At 41.1% G+C, this 18,096-nt stretch overlaps 1 protein-coding gene across 2 annotated transcripts in view; it reads right to left on the bottom strand.

The window, feature by feature from the left end:
- Positions 1–18,096, bottom strand: part of MAPRE2 (microtubule associated protein RP/EB family member 2) — an 85,994-nt gene that overhangs the window by 18,680 nt on the left and 49,218 nt on the right. For both annotated transcript variants that reach the window (XM_015855514.2, XM_015855513.2), the window contains 3 exons: positions 13,992–14,119; positions 3,420–3,565; positions 1,387–1,600 (listed from right to left, as the gene is read on the bottom strand). In XM_015855514.2, coding sequence (XP_015711000.1) covers positions 1,387–1,600; positions 3,420–3,565; positions 13,992–14,112 — 481 coding nt within the window. In that variant the 5' untranslated portion in view covers positions 14,113–14,119. The remainder of the gene's footprint in view (positions 1–1,386; positions 1,601–3,419; positions 3,566–13,991; positions 14,120–18,096) is intronic.

Below are 18,096 nucleotides of genomic sequence, written 5' to 3'. Positions count from 1 at the left end.
ACACACTGTTTAAAAACTTCTATATGACACTAAAAGATCTGCTGGCTCCTTTGTACCACTATTGCATCTCTTTGTTTTGTTAGTGATTTGAAATCCATTACAATTTCAGAGCTCCACCGTTAAAATAAAGTGAGTATCACTTACTAAAAGTAACAACAAAAAAAGGCAAGATGTTGTGGCAATCTGCTACTGATGTTGGCAAATGCTTGATGAGTTGGTGTAAGAGGTTATTATATCAAACCCACGTTGAAGGATGTGGCATGTTCTTTTACAACCAGCAACGGGACATGACATCACTGCATTATCATTCAAACTGGCTTACTCCATTCCAGCTGCTACTCTACCTCCACTACCTTAATTGGGATGACACACTTGTGACTTAAGTAGAAATAGGCCGCTGGCAAGAAGGATCAAGGAGCATAGTAAATTCTGTATTTAACAAGGGTGTATTTTCCAATTTATCAAATGGACCACCTGATGATCACTTGGGATTTTTGTTTTCAGAGGCTGTGCAGGGTACCACGCAGGAAGTTATAACATACTAAGCCCTAGAATACAAAAGCTTAGATAGAAGATGATGCAAAAACAAAGAAGTGGAAAAAAAAACCCACAACAGTGATAACAAAACCACAAACACTTCAGAATCCCAGAGCAGCACTGCCCAGCTATTAGGTGCTCAGCTTCCTTGGATCGCTAAGGAGATGAAGGCAGCTGGCCAAGTATGCCCACCTCTGACGTCAGAAATGGTCAGAGCAGATTGCTGAAATCTGGGTACGATTCCAGAGTCTAAGCCAGTCTAAATCTGAGGTTGCCTGATACTTGCCCCTTCTCTTTTGCCAGCAACTGAGTCAATGAGAAGACAGGTCACGGAACTACATCAACTGAAAATCAATCGTTATTTGAGGACTGGTTTAGCATAAATAAAACAATCTCAGGACACACCAATAAAGGAATTAGGAGTGTACGTATGCGTGTTTCTGTATGTACAAACCTACATGTCTATAGACAACCAACTCCAGCACCACTTGCTTAGTGGTTACTTAAAAAAAATAAAAAATATCTATATATCTACTCTTCTGTTCACTTAACTCACAATTACCAAGAAAAATGGCACTGCTGAGTGACCAGAAGCACTCACATTAGATAAACAGCAAGGACCAGGTTTAACCTGTTGCAGAAACACAAAGCAAAAAGTCAGAAGAGAGATGTAATTTCAAGAAAGAGCAATAGCTGCTATGTTGCTCACTTAGAAGACTGAGCTGTAAGCTGCACAAAGCACAGATTATTATCATGTTTGCTTTCTGGACAGCATTTACAATTTAGCACCACAAAAAGTTTGTAATCATCTTCAGAGACAAAAACAGAATGATTTTAGATACAACATACCTGCAGTAGGAGAGTTTGCATGGTGAGACTTTTTGGGCAGATTAAAGATTTGTTCACCAGGATCTGGCGGGGGAAGAGCATCTTGGCCTTGTCGAGCTTCCACAGGATCATACTCCTTCCCATCATAGTTAGCATCAAAGAACTTCTTAAACCACTGAATGAAATCTAAGTTGTCTTGGAAGCGTCCTTTGACGAGTTTTTCCACTGGAATTACCTGAAAGGTAGAACAGTTTCCAATAACAGCCCAGTGATGTTTCAAAATTAAAAAATAATATATATATATATCATAGAATGGCCCAAGTTGAAAAGGACCACAATGATCATCTAGTTTCAACCCCCCTGCTATGTGCAGGGTCGCCAACCACTAGAACAGGCTATCTATCTATCTATCTATCTATCTATCTATCTATCTATCTATCTATCTATCTATCTATCTATCTCTTTCAGCATATATTCCTCTGCCATTGTTGTTTTCCTAAAAGCAAACTATGCTGTAATTACAAGTGGTCTTAATAATAACTAAAATGAAGGTCCACCTTTGAGGTGGCTATATGCAAGCCTTCATAACTACCGTTCCACACAGCTACTCCTTTCCTATTGCAGTGACAGCTCTGGTTAACAAAGCTGCTCTGGGAGTAGGATTAGATTCAGCTAAGTGGGGATTTCTGGTTTTTAAATTTACATGGTGCAGGTGAGCACAGTAACGATGAACAGCTCTTCAAAAGATCCAAATGAAGTTTCTTGGTCTCTGCTCTACTGCCTGAATCAGCTTTTCCAAGATATGCTGAATCTCAAACCACCCTATATTTTGGTAGTACATGTTCACTACGAACTAACCTTGAAGATTTAACCTTGTAACTTTTTCCCATTCTGTATATAGCTATACATAAAATAGTTTATTGATCTAAGAAGTTGAAACATCTAGTAAGGCTATGAGGACTTCAGTTATCGACTGGAAACAGAGTACCTAAAAAACATTGTAATTTTCATTTTTTTCTTCAAGGTTAAGACAAATGCCCAGCATTTTGTAAGACTATGATACTCCTGTATCGATTCACATAGCATTTTGCATATCCCTTTTGTTGTTGTTTCATTTGAGTAGAGCAAGTTTTCTTCCTATGGAAAAATGGACACTGTTCATCTTCATTGGGTTTTCCAATGCTTCATTATCAAATCATACTGTAAAGATAAGCATAACTTTTCAGGAAATAATAAAAGTTTCCAATTCTTTATGAAATTATTGTGGGACTTTCTAATAACGCTGCTTAAATTTCTGGATAAGGCAACACTAAAGACAGTGGAGATTCCTCAAATGATAAACAGGTACCGCATCTGTATAAAACTGCAAGCAAAGAATATAACTTCCATTATTCAGTTTTATCAATGCAGTAATTTGTATCTGTAAGTCTATCAGACTCCCAGATGCAAGCACGAAATCAGTATCTTGTGGTTGAATTACAAGTCATTTCCTAAGAGAGACCTCCATTCTTAAACTTTATGAGATCACGTACACTGGCCAGCCTACCAAATCACGGTGTATATTATTCCAGCTCTTGAATACCTGAAATTCCTTAAACCCAGTTTTGGACAAGAAATATGGAATGCTTACAATAACAGTATACTTCCAGGTTGTTCTGTTGGAAATCCAGATCATCAGTAATTTTATGGTATCTCAAATTAAAGGCCTGCTGTTCAGTGATGGCAAAGAATTTCCAACAGATGGCATTTTATCAAAAGAGTCACTGATATTAAGAAATAATGAGTTGAGCTGCACAACTCCTTAGCAGACACATGGACTCAATTTTCACTTTGTACCTAACTGGAGCATGCCAAATTTCTTCCCATGTGCCCAAACACTGTTTTCAGATGATGAAAGGTCAAGAAGAACATCTTCATACACAATAATTCCAGTTCCCAGTTAAAATTCAAAAAAGTGAACTTTAAGTGTTCTGAAGTTTCTTTCTTCTATTTATTGACTTTATCCAGTTTACACAGCTTGTACAATGATTGAAATACAAATACAGAATGCCTACCTTATCCACATTCATTCTTTTAAACGATGCTTGCAGAAGCTTGAAGTTGTGAATGTATTCATGTTCCAGCTTTGCTTGGAACTTTACTTTCTTCAAGCTAATACACCCGGGGAACAACATGTCCATGAACTGGCAGTAAGCTGCTCCTATAACAAGAGAATCCATTGACATTAATCCAGATTCACCCAGCTAAGACCAAAATGGCATTTAATGTCATTAGCAGAAAGCATGAACAGAAAGCAACAACGCTGAATAAGTCCCTGCTATAATTTAGTCTAATACTATGCATCACAGATGTATTTGTCACATTGTTCGTTGTACACTGGACGTTCTTGTGTAGTTTTGCCATTGTCTGGATGCACTGAGCACTGTTGTGAAACAGCTGAAGAATCACCACATGTAACACAAAGTGCATCTTTCTTCTACTTAAAACTGATGTTCTTGGAGTCCATGTACACATTAGGACTGTCCATTGTAGTGTGATGATTATGGCCAAGGTGGAAATCTCCTAATAAGCTCCTTCAGTATTCACAGTACCCAAAATTCAACCAAAACAAGATCTTATTAATTCTGGCAATTGAAGCTGGAAGCTATCCTACAGACTGATGAATTCCGAAGCAACGTTTCAGGACTACCCCAAATCATGATTTAAAAATAAAATTGCAAAGCTCCTGCCTGTTAAAATACACTAACCTTTTTCATCCCCTTTAAGCTAAACAACGTTAATGACCTTCATAACCTGTGAAAAGTGTTTATATATGCAGACTTCAGCACAGAGAGGCAAATATAAGGACAAACACCTAAATAGTGTACTAAGTACAGCTAACGGAGATAGTCTTTTCTCATACGAGAGATCTTCCCTCTACATTATCACGTCACTGTCATTTGCAAAATATCTACTGCTGACTCAATTAAGTGTTTTGAAACTAAGGATGAAGATGTTTGAGGGAATCAGAGCAACAGCAATTTAAGTTCCTCATCAGAAAAGAGTTGGCTAGTCAACAAAGTGCTTGATACTCGAAGACTCACTCAGGGTCATATCTGAAGCAAGAGGGCACAGGCTTAACACCTCCACTGGAGCACACAGGCAAGGTAAATCAGCAACCAAATAGTCATAAGTTAAATTTGACTTCAACAAAAAGGACTTCTAAAGACTTAGTGCAAATCAGTTCTGATAAACTTCAATGTCCAAATCTCACGTAACAGTTCAGGTCAGTATCTGTGAAAACTACTTGATCACCATGCTCATACAAAAACCAAATGAACAAATCAGACACCTGGTTTGTCTAGTTTTGCAGGAGGGGCAACAATAACTGAAGCTTTATGATGTGTTTCTCTGTGGGTATGCATGTGTTTTGACAGGACCAACTTTACACATCAGATAGTTCTCATTCTTTGTGTCCATTCAAGCTCCATATGTCAAGGGTGACAGAGCTTGAAACTCCTCCAGTGAGGAAGAGAGATTCAGAGAGGAGTCTAAAAACACCTAAAATACTGATCCAAAATTTGACTGTGACTTAACAAGATCAAGCTCCAGTGTTGAAAACAACTTCCATTTTTAAAAATACACTTCATGTTGACTAACTTTGTGAGGGGAACACTGTTAAAAAAATAATCTGATTTTCCAAGGACACCTTGTACTTTGCTGTTTGTAGTGGTTTTGATATGATTAAGAATCAAAGTAAGATATTCCCTAAAGGAAAAGGAGCCTTCTGGCAAGCTACAAACATGAGATGACACATTTGCATCTTCTTATAGGAAGCCATACAAACAGAATTAGTAATTCAAAACCCATCCTTAGCAGGAGAACTGGCACGTATGCAGCAACACAAAAATTACATCACAATTAAAAGCATAGATACACAGATCCAAGGCTCAACTATACTTATTACTATTTAATTTCATGCAAAAGAACTATTACGCAATCATTTCATGCCATAAATTGAATTTGTTCCCAACTCTGCCCTTTCATCCCACCCGCATCCCAATTATAAGGTTTACTCTGATATCTAAGTAATTGCCTGGAGGCCCTGAAAATGCACTGTGCAACCTTTCATCTACATCCTTTTAGAAAACTGGAAACCTAAAATGTTCACATGAGATTTCCTCCTTCTGCTGGTGATGCAAATTCCTCTTGCATGCCTTTAGATGGAGTCTGACTAGACTAGAGACTCTAGTTAAGACATTTCCTCGTGTTTCCTTCTCCTTGTGCAAGCAGTTGTTTCTGTATTTTGTCAGCCAGGAGGTGGTCCTGGGTCTGTTCAGTGCCCGAGGGCAGAGAACACTGGCAAGCGTCCACGTGATGGTACAAACCCCGTCTCTGACACAATAACCAAGCCTGCTGTCAGACTACTTCCCCAACAGGAGGATTTTATTATAGTGGCAAAACAGCTTGTTAAAATGCTTCTTCCTGAAGTGCAGGGGCAACGTGTAAATACAGACTTAGCCAAATACTGCAAACTACGAAAAGAAGAAACTTCTTCTGCCTCCCACATAGCAGAAAAGAAAGCTACAAGTATTATCACATTTAACTGGGGCTACCTGATTTTGTACATCAAGATGACATATATATTTAATACAAAATAAGCATTACTTATTTAAAATTTTGCTCCAAAGGCCTGTGCCTGTCACAGTGCATTAGGATACCAACATGGCAGAACCAGGATGCTGCTTTCAACACTGCCAATTGTTGAGGTTTCATGGAGGCAGCAGAAGCAGCCCGACAGAAGTAATATAAGATCACTGTGCCTTTGCTTCTCAGCCCCAGCACACAGACATGAAGTTTCCTGTATACTGCACAGCCCTTCAGGAATATTCTATTTACCATACAACCGATGTTTCAATGCAGCTGCCCAGGAAAGGAGTATTTTTAACACAACACCAAGAAAACAGAGCAAATCTGTCTCTATGACCAAAAAACTTGTACATATTTACAAATCTGCAAAAACACACAGAGAAATAGTACAAAATCTCTTCAAAATATAGATAAAAACCACAGCTGGTAGCACTGGGGAAGTGGGATTTCTGAACATGGGAGATGCACTGATATTAAACTCTCCCACTCTCTATTAGCCAACGAGCAATTCTGAATCCAGGCGCAAAACCCCTTTCACTTTTCTATCTACAACACTGACGCAGCCACCAATTACAAAAGATATTCATGGGCCAGATGCCAAAACCAGCTTCCAAACACAACCAGTGAGAGGAAAACTCCACACTTGCTTCACAGTGCAGGACACAACAGTGGCCTGGGGGGCTGCAGCACCCTGCTGGCACACCCAGCTACGAGCACAACTGTCCTCATGGACTCCTTTATAATATTTATAGGAAAATAACAGAGTGGAGAATCTCAGCAGTGTTGAATCTGGCTGGCAGGCTGCTGCTGTCCAAAGGGAGCCTTGTGACTCATTTACTACCCCCTCCTCTTTGGGAGGAATTTGGCTGTGGCCTAGATTGGTGAGCCAGGCAGCATCGCTGGCTGTGGTTGTGCATAGCAGGCCACACTGTGCATGGCACTGGGCTGTAGGGAGGGCTGCTGGCCAGGCTGAGGGCAGCGGAGGGGAAGCACAGCTGGGGCAGTGCTCAGAACCATGCCCAAGTAATTATTTGTCCCTTCAAGGCGGAGCTGAATTAATCCTTCCTATCCAAGGTACTTCCCTGGCCCTCCATCACTGCAACACGTTGGAGGTGAGGTCCCTCAAAGTCATGTAAAACTACAGCGGATGGCATAGGAACACAAGGGAGCTGTGAAAAGGCAAGGCCTGTCTGCGTGAGGGCGGGCTTTGGTTGAGTTCTGCTGTCAGAACTAAGTTGCAAACTAGAATTTTGCTGGAAATGTTTAATAAAGAATTGGATCTAAAACCAGCACACGATTCAAGCCTCAGTCAGGCCTCAACTTCTTGGGAAAAAAAACAAACAAAACACATGATTTCTTTTTCTTTAAGATTCTGTAAAAATGTATCCTGTCACATTAGATAGAAATTTCTTCAAATTACTCGTTCTCTCCAAAGCTGCAACAACCTCACCACGTACTTGGAAAATGCGGCATGATTCCCATGTGTGTTAGTCATCAGCGCTTCAGCTCACTGGAGCGACGGTTGCTAGCACTGATGGGAAAGTGCACACACCCAGCGCTTCTGTTGCTGAGAAAGCAACCAAAAAAAGGAGGTAACTCACAAGGAGCATGCGAGACATTGCAGTTTTGATGTGAAATGGGGAAATAAATACAAAGGCCAACTGTGTTTGCAGTACGGTGGCACTTTTGGCTCACTTTTTACCTCCAGCTACCTAAAACTGTGTCCTTGGAAGCGGCATTAAGGTAGGACCGCAGCAGGTTTTGATGAAAAACATGAACCCACGCCATGATGCCTACATCCAGTGACCACAAAGGTGTGTTTCCAGCAGCACCCAGATGACTGAGGGCACAAGGGAATGAGTTCTGCTGCTCCAATTAAGAAACACACAGATTTAAAGAGGTTTCAGCCCATTTCCTGGAGAATGTCTGAGCCTGCTGCTATTTACTGCCTGCTTAGTGGGAGGGAAGCCAGATGTGCATCAGTGAAGCAACGCTGGTGTGAGCTTTGTCCTTTCCACTAACAGCCTGGGGAGGGCACCTAAACAAATAAATACAAGCGACCCAGATGACAGCAGGAAAGTCTATTGATCTCTTTGAAAGGGAGGAAGACTAAGCAAGCAATGGCAAGTGACAGCATTATGAGTAAACACACAAAAAACTAGAAGCCTTGTTTAAATTTGATTCCTCCTGAACTTCTAATGAATGACATGAAATACACACATACATACATACTATCACAGAATCACACAGAATAACAGAATGACCCGGGTTGGAAGGGACCTCAAGGATCATGTAGTTCCAACCAAACATACGAAAATACTAGATCAGGTTGCCCAGGGCCCCATCCAACCTGGTCTTGAACACCTCCAAGGACGAGGCATCCACAACCTCCCCGGGCAGGCTGTTCCAGATTATATATCTATATAACCTATATACATATATATAACATATACACACACATATATATAGGTTACAAGTCTTAGGATACTGCTTTGAGAACTTCCCCAGAAAGGTTTGTAATCAATCATGATCTGACCATCAATGTACATTACATCCCTCTGAATCTAAACTTCATCTGGAAGACATTAAAGAGTCGTTTACGCTGAGCATCCTCTGTAGCAGGACCCCAGAACAACACTCCAGTTCCCTGAAACATGGCTTGGTTTCATAGTGTTTTAATGCAATGTTTTAACATTTCCAAGCTGCTCTAGAGACTGAGGCTTTGCCAGGTTGTGAATTTTAAAAAGAGAAAGAAAAGAAAAAAAGAAAAAAAACAACACTGATGTACACTCCAGCCCAGCTAGCGCTAGAACACCAGTCGTGCAGAAACCATGTTGAATGCTCCAATTGGGTGCTATAATGCAGATTTTAGTACTATACATGTAGGAAGTTTATGAGTTAATGCAGAAACTGAGCAAAATACAAACACCAAAGCATGAAAAATGAAGTGAATCCTATGCATGTATGTAATGGAGTTTGCATACACAGACACTTACAACTGACATGCAGAACTCCTCACCCAGTGGCCCTCAGAAGAGAGTGGCTCACCGTGCAGCAGCAAGCTGCTGGCCAGCATCAGTGTGATGAAGTTCTCCCTCAAATCTCAAGCCATTACAACAGCACAAAGCCTCACACACCAGCACCTGCTGTAGCAGCACACGGCCTTCAGTTCTTCAGGATGAGAGGTGGTGAACCAGAAAATAATCCCTACAGCAACTACATACTCTCACAGGAATAGTGACAATGGAGGTAGGGTACAACTACAGCAGTTGCTATGCAAAAAATACCCAGTTGCAGAAACCAGGTTATCTGCAGAGGAAGCATCACAGTCTAACATTTGAAACTGCTGAACTGCATACTCTTTTTATCAGATAGTCGCTTACTAAAAGTAAGGGAGAATAGAAAACATTACATCCTTTTCGCTCGCATAACAATCCAGGCTCACATGTAGTTTGGGTTGTGTTTTCTGTATACATTTACAATTTCTGGCTATTCTGCTAGTAACTTATACAGCTTGTGTACTCGGCATTTTCTGTATGCAAGCCCTCTACAGTCTCCTTTGCCTGACTCTTATTTTGAATATACACTCATGCAGCAGTCAAACAATCCTGAAAAAGCATATTACAAGTTCACTTGGTATTCCCCACAGATGAAAAATAGCCTTAGTAAAGAAAATTCACTTATAATCTATTTAGCTAGAATTGTTTTTAAGAAGCCACTGTGTATGTATTACAAAAATAGCACGAATCCCACGAAACAACTAGTGTCATAATTCATTTAAAGCTCTTATTCTCTGTGCGCATGGGTGTTGCACATAAGGCTTTAATACATTAAATCCTTTCAGTTTTTCTTCTATTATTCTTCACTCATCTGTATCAAATTAAATGCTTACAAGTCTAATGCCCACCCTAAAAGCAACACATACTATGCCTAACATCATAGGCATGGATCATAAACTTGATATTCTGGCTAAAAATTTTGAGGGAAGTCAAAGATGGAGACCCAAACTGACTGGACACTCACCTAAAGCATAGGGAATTTTTCTGGTTTGAGATGCTTAGGGAGATCTTCCCTCTCATGTTGCCAAAACTAAATTACCAGAGGAGCTGCACACTAAATTTAGGCTCTCAGGGGCTGCATCCATCCATAACCTGGCCTTTTTGGCACATCACAACTACTGCAGGCATTCAGAAAGCTCAGGGGATACTACACATTGCTCGGCCTACTTAGCAAGGACAAAAACACATGTAAGACTCATGAAGAATACAAATACTTTATGACTAATCCAGCTTTTTCCTTGGCTGCTTCTCATCTTAGCTCTGTTCCTGTAACTGGCAATAAGGGAACAAGCTGCTACTTCCACAGCACGCATATTATTAAAGCTACTTCTTCACACGGCAATAAGTAGAAAAGTTAAAAAAAAAAAAGAAAAAGAAAAAGAGGGCCAACTGCCTTTTCCTCATTACAATCTGTAGTGTCAAGTTTTAGGTATACTTTTCAGATCAGAATAAAGCCCTCTAGTAAAGGCACAATGTCATATTCCTCCTTATTGTTTTAGCTCAGTTGTCCCCAATTACTTCCAGGCTGCCTGCAAAACGTAGGCACACACAAAGTCTCACAGTGAGATGCCAAAGATGACCGTAAGGCACACCTAGGTGGCTCATGGCTCCTAAAAGCAAAGCCTCTGAGCTTCATGTCTGGACTTAGCACCCTCAACCCCCCTGCCCTGATTTTTGTGCCCTTGCATTCAGCTTTTTCTGAACTTGTGAATGCTCCTTATTAACAAAAATGAACAAAACCTGAATACTTGTATAACAGCATGACAAATCTTAATGCCTTTTTTCTTAAAAAGAAGAAAAGGCCCACGCAATTTTACAGGGGGTAATAAAATTTCAGTGGCAGTGGCTCTGAAGTGCACTGTTAGTGCTGTGATGTGCTTCACAGTGTTACAGAGGTTCCCACATATTCCTTCTCTTTGAAGTATTTGAGAAATGCTCATATTTTCTGGAAGCTAATGCTAGGCTGGAAGAAGGCTGCCAACGCTTTAAGAAGCATCAGCCAGAAGAATACCAGAAGGAATGAAGGAGGTCAGCTGCTCCCAGGCTGTGGCCATGCTGTGCCTGTGGTGTCTGCCCACAAGCTGGCTGGTGGCTTTGCTACCATTTCACTTAGCATATTTATTGTACTTCCAGTGTAGTTTGCAGGAAGATACCTCTCTGTGCATGAAATAAACTATTTGTAGTTAACATAGTAAACCATATTAAATAAAGATCCCCAAAACTTTTCCTCCGATTCCCTTCACTCCCTGCAAAGTCCTGCAACAGCATGTGAGAGGTGAAACGTGCAGTCTCAGATGGAAAGGAACTTGTCAGTAGGATTTCTGTGTGCCACAGCCTGCCGTGATCTAACAGGGTTTAACAGAAATCAGAAAAGCTGAAGTTCTGTGGAACAGAAAGTATTGTGCTAGCAAGGAAGAATGCTTCTTGAGATAATGAAATATTAAATCCCATTTTGGCACTGTAACAAACATAAAGTAAATAAGTAGCAAGCTGGACTGTCAAAACAAATGGAGAAATTCAAGCTTACAGGTTTGACCCATTAAGATACGAACATAAAAGCAAGTAACAATAGCAATTAATACAGGAAGTTCTAAAGGAAGAAAAAATTAATTTTACACAGGATGGAGTAAGAGCTCTAAATGAAACAACCTTTTTCAGTCTTTCCCTTGTGGTATGTCCTAATATCCTCAGTAGAGGTCACAGAAACAATTGTATAAGAAGTCGCATAATGAAATGGGACGGTTCTTTTGTGACAGTTTCCATGCTTCCCCCCCTGCCTGTCCTACCCAGCTACAATCTCTCAATTTGACTCAGTTTAAATATCTTCAGCTTGTATCCTCAGTAATCATAATTCTTTCAGATCACCTCCTCCCTGTTTTGGGTAAGTTCTATTTATTTATTTATTTATTTTAAGCCCACACACACATTTAACTTGGTGGAGAATTCACTTCAAAAGCTTCCTTTCAACGATTTAAGAGCACATAAATAGCTGTGCAGGAACCAGTCAATAACACAGCTAGGATGTTTCCTGTTCCAAACAATGGCAAACGCTGTGTATTTTATGATGAAAACACCCCTTTTCACACATCCTTCCATCTCCTTGGAAGAGTGTATACATATACACACATACACCCCTATATAAACACAGGCATTCCAGCACATCCCCCCATGTATATTTCCTCTATGCATAATTCACCAAAAGAAAACACTTAGACTAACTTCCGGACCTGTAAATATAACAGCAGCTAAATACAGTATTTCAGTTCCGAGCTTAATAAGTGTCAGAAAGGTCATTTCATTTCCCATGTTGTGTGCCTTTAGTTACTCAGTTGCGATCAGTTACTTGCAGGCACTTTAACCTGCTCTTCTTCAGCCTTGTTTCATAGCTGTTGTGCAATTCTTCAAGCATGCAAGATTGATTATGCAGGTGAGATTTGTAAAAAGAAATAATTAAATAATATGTTATGAGCCTGTTGGCCTCAAATAATTTTCTGCACTTTTCAGGGAACATCTATGCACAGAAAACATACCCAGAATATTAAGTAAAGTCACATATTTCCATGTAAGACCCCATTTCAACTGGACCACTAAGCAGCTGGAATGTGGTAATGTGGTTTCAGTTCTATGTACTTAGAGCATTGTCTTCATACGCAAGATATTCCCAGCATGTCATTTGTATGGAAGTAGCAATCTGACTAGATCTCCTCCAACACAAACATCTTCAAATTTAAAAATCACAGCAGGAAATCAGAAAGAATCACTCCCCGGGGCATCTGTAATCTCAGTAAAATGCTACCCTTTCCCTGTATCATTTCTAGTCATCATCTGGTTACAGATACTGTTATTTAACACATAACTTGCAGTCCCCACTCTGATTAACCACACTGGCCAAAGTATTCAAACCATTACTCTACTTTTAGGGTTCACTAAGTCCCCCAAAAATAAAATTATTTACTACAAGAAATTCAGTTACATTTGCAGTGAAAGAGGCAGATTTCCTTGGCAAACTTCTATAGCAACTTACAGCAGCCTAAATGTTGATCTGCTCAAATGTATATTTTTCCCCATGGTCACACATGATATTCTCATGTAGAGTTCATACACCAGTAGAGTTTTAGGAAGGAACCTGGAAGGAACAGCTGCTGGAGGGAGTTGGGTTTGTTCAGCCTGGAGAAGAGAAGGCTGAGGGGTGACCTCATTGCAGCCTTTCAGTACCTGAAGGGAACCTACACCAAGGAGGGGAGTAAACTCTTCAAAAGGGCTGACAATAGCAGGACACGGGGAAATGGTTTTAAATTAAAAGAGGGAAGATTTAGGTTGGATGTTAGGGGGAAGTTCTTCACTAGGAGAGTGGTTAGGCCCTGGAACAGGCTGCCCAGGGAGGTTGTGGATGCCCCATCCCTGGAGGTGTTCAAGACCAGGTTGGACGGGGCCCTGGGCAACCTGATCTAGTAAATGTGTATGTTTGGTGGCCCTGCCAGGCAGGGGGGTTGGAACTACATGATCCTTGAGGTCCCTTCCAACCCAGCGCATTCTGTGATTCTGTGGAGAATTTTGTTCACTTGGGTTCTCAGAGGGCTATTGGTCACTTTTTAGCGATGGTACCACTCTCCATTTGCAAAGTTACCACCCTTGTAGCCTCAAAGTACACATAAAAAAATCTTACCACTATATTCCTCTACTCAGTCACCCTTCTTATTATTTTCATACATTTCCTGCTACATTCCTCCTGCTCACCTCTGTATGCTAGGCTTTCTCAAGGCGCCTTATCTTTCTATGATTAAGATGATCATAAAAACTTTTCCTCTGTACATACATTAGTTTCTTTCTGCGGGGTAACTGCTTCGTGTCAAAACTGAAAGTGATCTATTTTCAACAAATCAGGCTTTTAAAGTGGATTTTAAATAAACATTTGTAGAACATGCGATATTTTCTTACCTGAACAGAGCTGTTCGACTTTTGTGTAGTTTAAAGCTAATATATCATTAACCCATGCGATGATGTCATGTCTGCTCATAGTCTCCTGGGTTATAGAGGTAGAGTACACGTTGACCGCCATTCCCCAGCTACAAACAAAGAAACAAACAAAAGGTCAGAAAAGTACTTTTGACATTTTGATCATTGTTTTCTAGATATACTGAACTCAGAATTCATATTCAAAGAAAAAAGGAAAAGCTGCATTAATCTAGAACCTTCCATCCTTTAACGAGAAAGGTACCTTTTTGTGCTTTGATAACATATAACCTTCTCCATGTCCTCTTGTATTCTAGGAGCACATTTCTCTTGGTGATAAGGTGAACTTAACTCATAAGCCTACAGTATTATCCTTAACGCTGTCCAAGTCAGACAGAAAAAAAGAGTCAAACATAGCCTAAAGATAGACAGAATCAGACCTGGGATTCTTCCATATAGTGCTGCACAAATACAGCGATTTGACATCTCTGCCTTAGTTTTTGCTACTGCATGATGATCCAATTCCCAGATCTGTCTTTAGTTTTTAGATAACTTCTAGATGATGTAGCTGTTCTGCTTACTCAAATACTGGTTCCTTTGTTGGGACAGGGCTTTTTAGATGACTTTCTCGGTACCTAGCAGTCACAGTGAACATGATGCAATCAATCTGTTTTCTAAACGAACGTAGCAACCTCTACTCTGAAAATAACTCAGCTTTGCAACCCCAACTGTCTGGTTGGGATGCTGTTTTCTAGCCTGATGTCTCTAAATCATTAGAAACATTTCCCGTCAGCTCAAACTCATTTGTTCTTGTGCCAACATTATCCTCCAACTCTAATGGCTTTTCTTCCTGACTTGATTTCCTAATGTGTTGCAGAAAGCAATCAGAGCCTGTCCCAGTGCCCAGGTAGGCTAGAATAAACAAATCAATTCTTCAGCTCTTCTGCAAAGTCAGATGTTCATTTGCTGGTCACTCCAGTGGGACCTCTATGGCATAGCTGAGCAGATTTCCACAGCACTCAGAAAACCTCTCAGCAAGACCTTGGAAAATGGCACATTGTGCTGAGGATCTGCTACTTGCATGGCCATATAATTTAAAACATTTTCAACTTGAATTAATTAGTTAATTAAGGTCCTTTTCTGCAAGTAGTTCTACTTCATAGTAGCACCTGTCCCCAAGTGCACTGACTTGAAATGCATATTACTGAATTTTATATCCTATGATTCTACATGAGCCACATCCTTCTGTTGCAAGACACTGCTGAGATAAAAGATGAGCATATTCATGTTTATCTCGTCAGCAGTTTCAAAGACCTGAGCAAAGATTGTTCATGAAAAGAGCAAATATTGTTCTCAAAGCTAATCCAGGAAGTGCACTAGTAACAAGCCAAGTGGTGCAGTGGTAGGAATGCCGCGTTGTAACACTGGAGGGCCCGGGTTCGAATCCCCCCTGTGGCGCAAGTGGTAGAAGTGCCGCTCTGCTACACAGGGGCTCGAATCCTGGGGGTTGGACTCGTTGATCTCTAAGGTCCCTTCCAACCCGCACGAGACTGTGATACTGTGATACTGTGACACGTTTCAGAAACAACCAAATACTCAACAAACTTGCAATGCTCATATTGAAAAGAAATGGTTTGGAGAGGACCCCACATTTCTGTCTCTAGTGACACCCTGTTGCTCCCACTTCACAGGCCAGATGTGGGGTTAGCCCAGCTACCTCAGCTGTAGACCTCAACCTTCTTATTCAGTGAAAGACTGCAGGACCTCCTCTGTGGGATTTGAAGAGCACATGGACTATTTCCATTAACTGCAAGCCAGTAAGAGAGAGAAAACAGGCGCCAAAAATTCATGCTCTGATAGTCAGAGCCGTGCCTGTAGTGCCAGCAGTTCCCTTAGAACCAGGCTGCCCCTCTGCCTTCTTCCATACACATCCAAAGCGTGGAAGAAACCAGACATCCCACAGCCTTCCTGTGGGATCCTGGACAGCACAACTGAATGCGCTGTAACAGTTAGCAAAGGTTGTTCTCTTGGCACACAGTAAGTGCTTGGACTCAGTTAAGAGTCAGGAATAATGTTTTAGAAATAAGGTGTTCCCTTTTACCCTTCAAACCACGGTGGTTCATTAAGGAAACTCAGCTCCAGCTCTGGGATTGAAGAGGGACTGGGTAGGAAAACAGCACTTTTGTTACCAATGTCATCTCAAATTTAAAACATCATTTTAAGCATGGTTTTCACTTTACTATTTTGAGCCCTTTCATATAGATAAGAAGGTAACAGAAAGATACTAACTCTGTCTCTATTAAACTGATGTGTTAAATATTGTTTATAAAATCAGTTCGAGTAACAATTTAATAGTGAATTCAGTGTTCACTTCAAATTCCAAACAGTGGATTTGATATGAGACCAGCAGTTCAATAAAGAACAGCGCACTCGCTCTAGAGATGTCAAAGATAATTGCACAATAACATTTGAAATAAATCTATGCTAATTTTAATTGCCATTAGCTCATGCTGATTTTAATGGCCTCTTTAGGCTGGGCAGAAGTCAGAACAACCACTGGCTACTGGTAGTGAAAGCAGCAAGGCTGCTCTGTTAGAGAGATCCAGAAACCCACATGCAGGAAGGAAACAGGAATTCCCTCATCGTACTGTTCCAAAAGCAACTGCAACTGACAGCAGAGCAAACAAGATCCTTGCTGCACAGGATGGAGGATGAGTAAATGAACAACCTGAGTTTTAAAGCAATATCCTGAAAGATGTGTGTAATATTACTCACGGTATGTTTGCAAGTGAAAGGAATGATGATGATCTACACATCAAACAAAAGCTTTGGCCACATTAAGAGACAACAGCTATATAAATAGAGACAGTACCAATACAATTTTAAGCCAACTTAAGCAAAGTGAATCAGAATTTCTGTTTAAAAAGTCGGTAACATGCCACTGCCATTTCCTCATGTCGGCCTGCTCGCATGTCTGAGTCTTCCATGCCCTGCTCTTTGGGAAGAGGTCACAGGTCTCTGGCTGGCTTGTCCCCCACCCTCCCACAGCCACAGTTTGGATAAACACAGCTAGGAAAGGTTTCCTTTCCAGAGCACACACTCTATTTTGGTACTCAGATACACACGTACTCCGTTTGTCATGCAGGCAGACCTTGCACAAGAAAAAAAGAAAAAGAAAACCTAGGCAGAAGAGCCACCATACAAAGCCATAGATGAAAATCCTCGTGCTTGAAACATGTGGCTGAAGGCAGGCTCCGCTGGGTGACTCAGCGCCCTGCGTGCTGAGCTGCTCTGAGAAGTCTGCTCTGCATTCCATGTGCTCACAAACATCTGCAACGTGACACATGTGGATGGCTGAGCAGGTGGAGCCCCATGGGCCCTGAGAATGGCCAAGGAGCGAACAGCTTCTTTGTATGGCCTGAAGCACTGCTTCTTCTGAATACATTATTTATGTTTTCAAGGTTTGCCCTTGTTTAGACTGAAGGCTCTCAAGCATAACCCTGTGATGAGGCACTTACAGAGGCCTGAAAATTAGCACCTACCTCACTGCGATCTGTCAGCTCCCACCACCCGTGCGGATGCCCAGCGATCCTACAGCAGCTTACAGCAGGTCCAGGCCAGCAGACTGCATCTCCAGCCTTGAGCATGCAGTAAAGGTTCAAAGCTTTCAGCTGTCACAGTACTGCCCAGTCACCAAGGACTCTCCCTTAATTTAGTTATCAGAAACCCAAAGGCCAAAGCCCTAATAAATACAATAGAATCACAGAATTATCAAAGTTGGAAAAGACCTAGAAGATCATCCAGTCCAACCATTACCAATACTTCCCGGCTACATCATATTCATCAACACAACATCCAGACGTTTCTTGAACACTCCCATGGTCAGTGACTCCACCACCTCCCTGGGCAGTGCATTGCAATGCCTGACTACCCTTTCCGAGAAGTAATACTTCCTAATGTCCAGCCTGAATCTCCCCTGGTGACACATTCTCCAGTCCACATCACAGCAGTGCTTCTACACAAGCATGCCTAGGCACTATAGTGTTGAGCTCACAGGATTCATCAAGAGCTAAAAATCACGTATACACTT

Source organism: Coturnix japonica, chromosome 2, assembly GCF_001577835.2.
Source record: "Coturnix japonica isolate 7356 chromosome 2, Coturnix japonica 2.1, whole genome shotgun sequence".
Lineage (NCBI taxonomy): Eukaryota > Metazoa > Chordata > Aves > Galliformes > Phasianidae > Coturnix > Coturnix japonica.
Note: the sequence above shows the minus strand (reverse complement) of the source record. Positions and strands in the feature narration are given on the sequence as shown.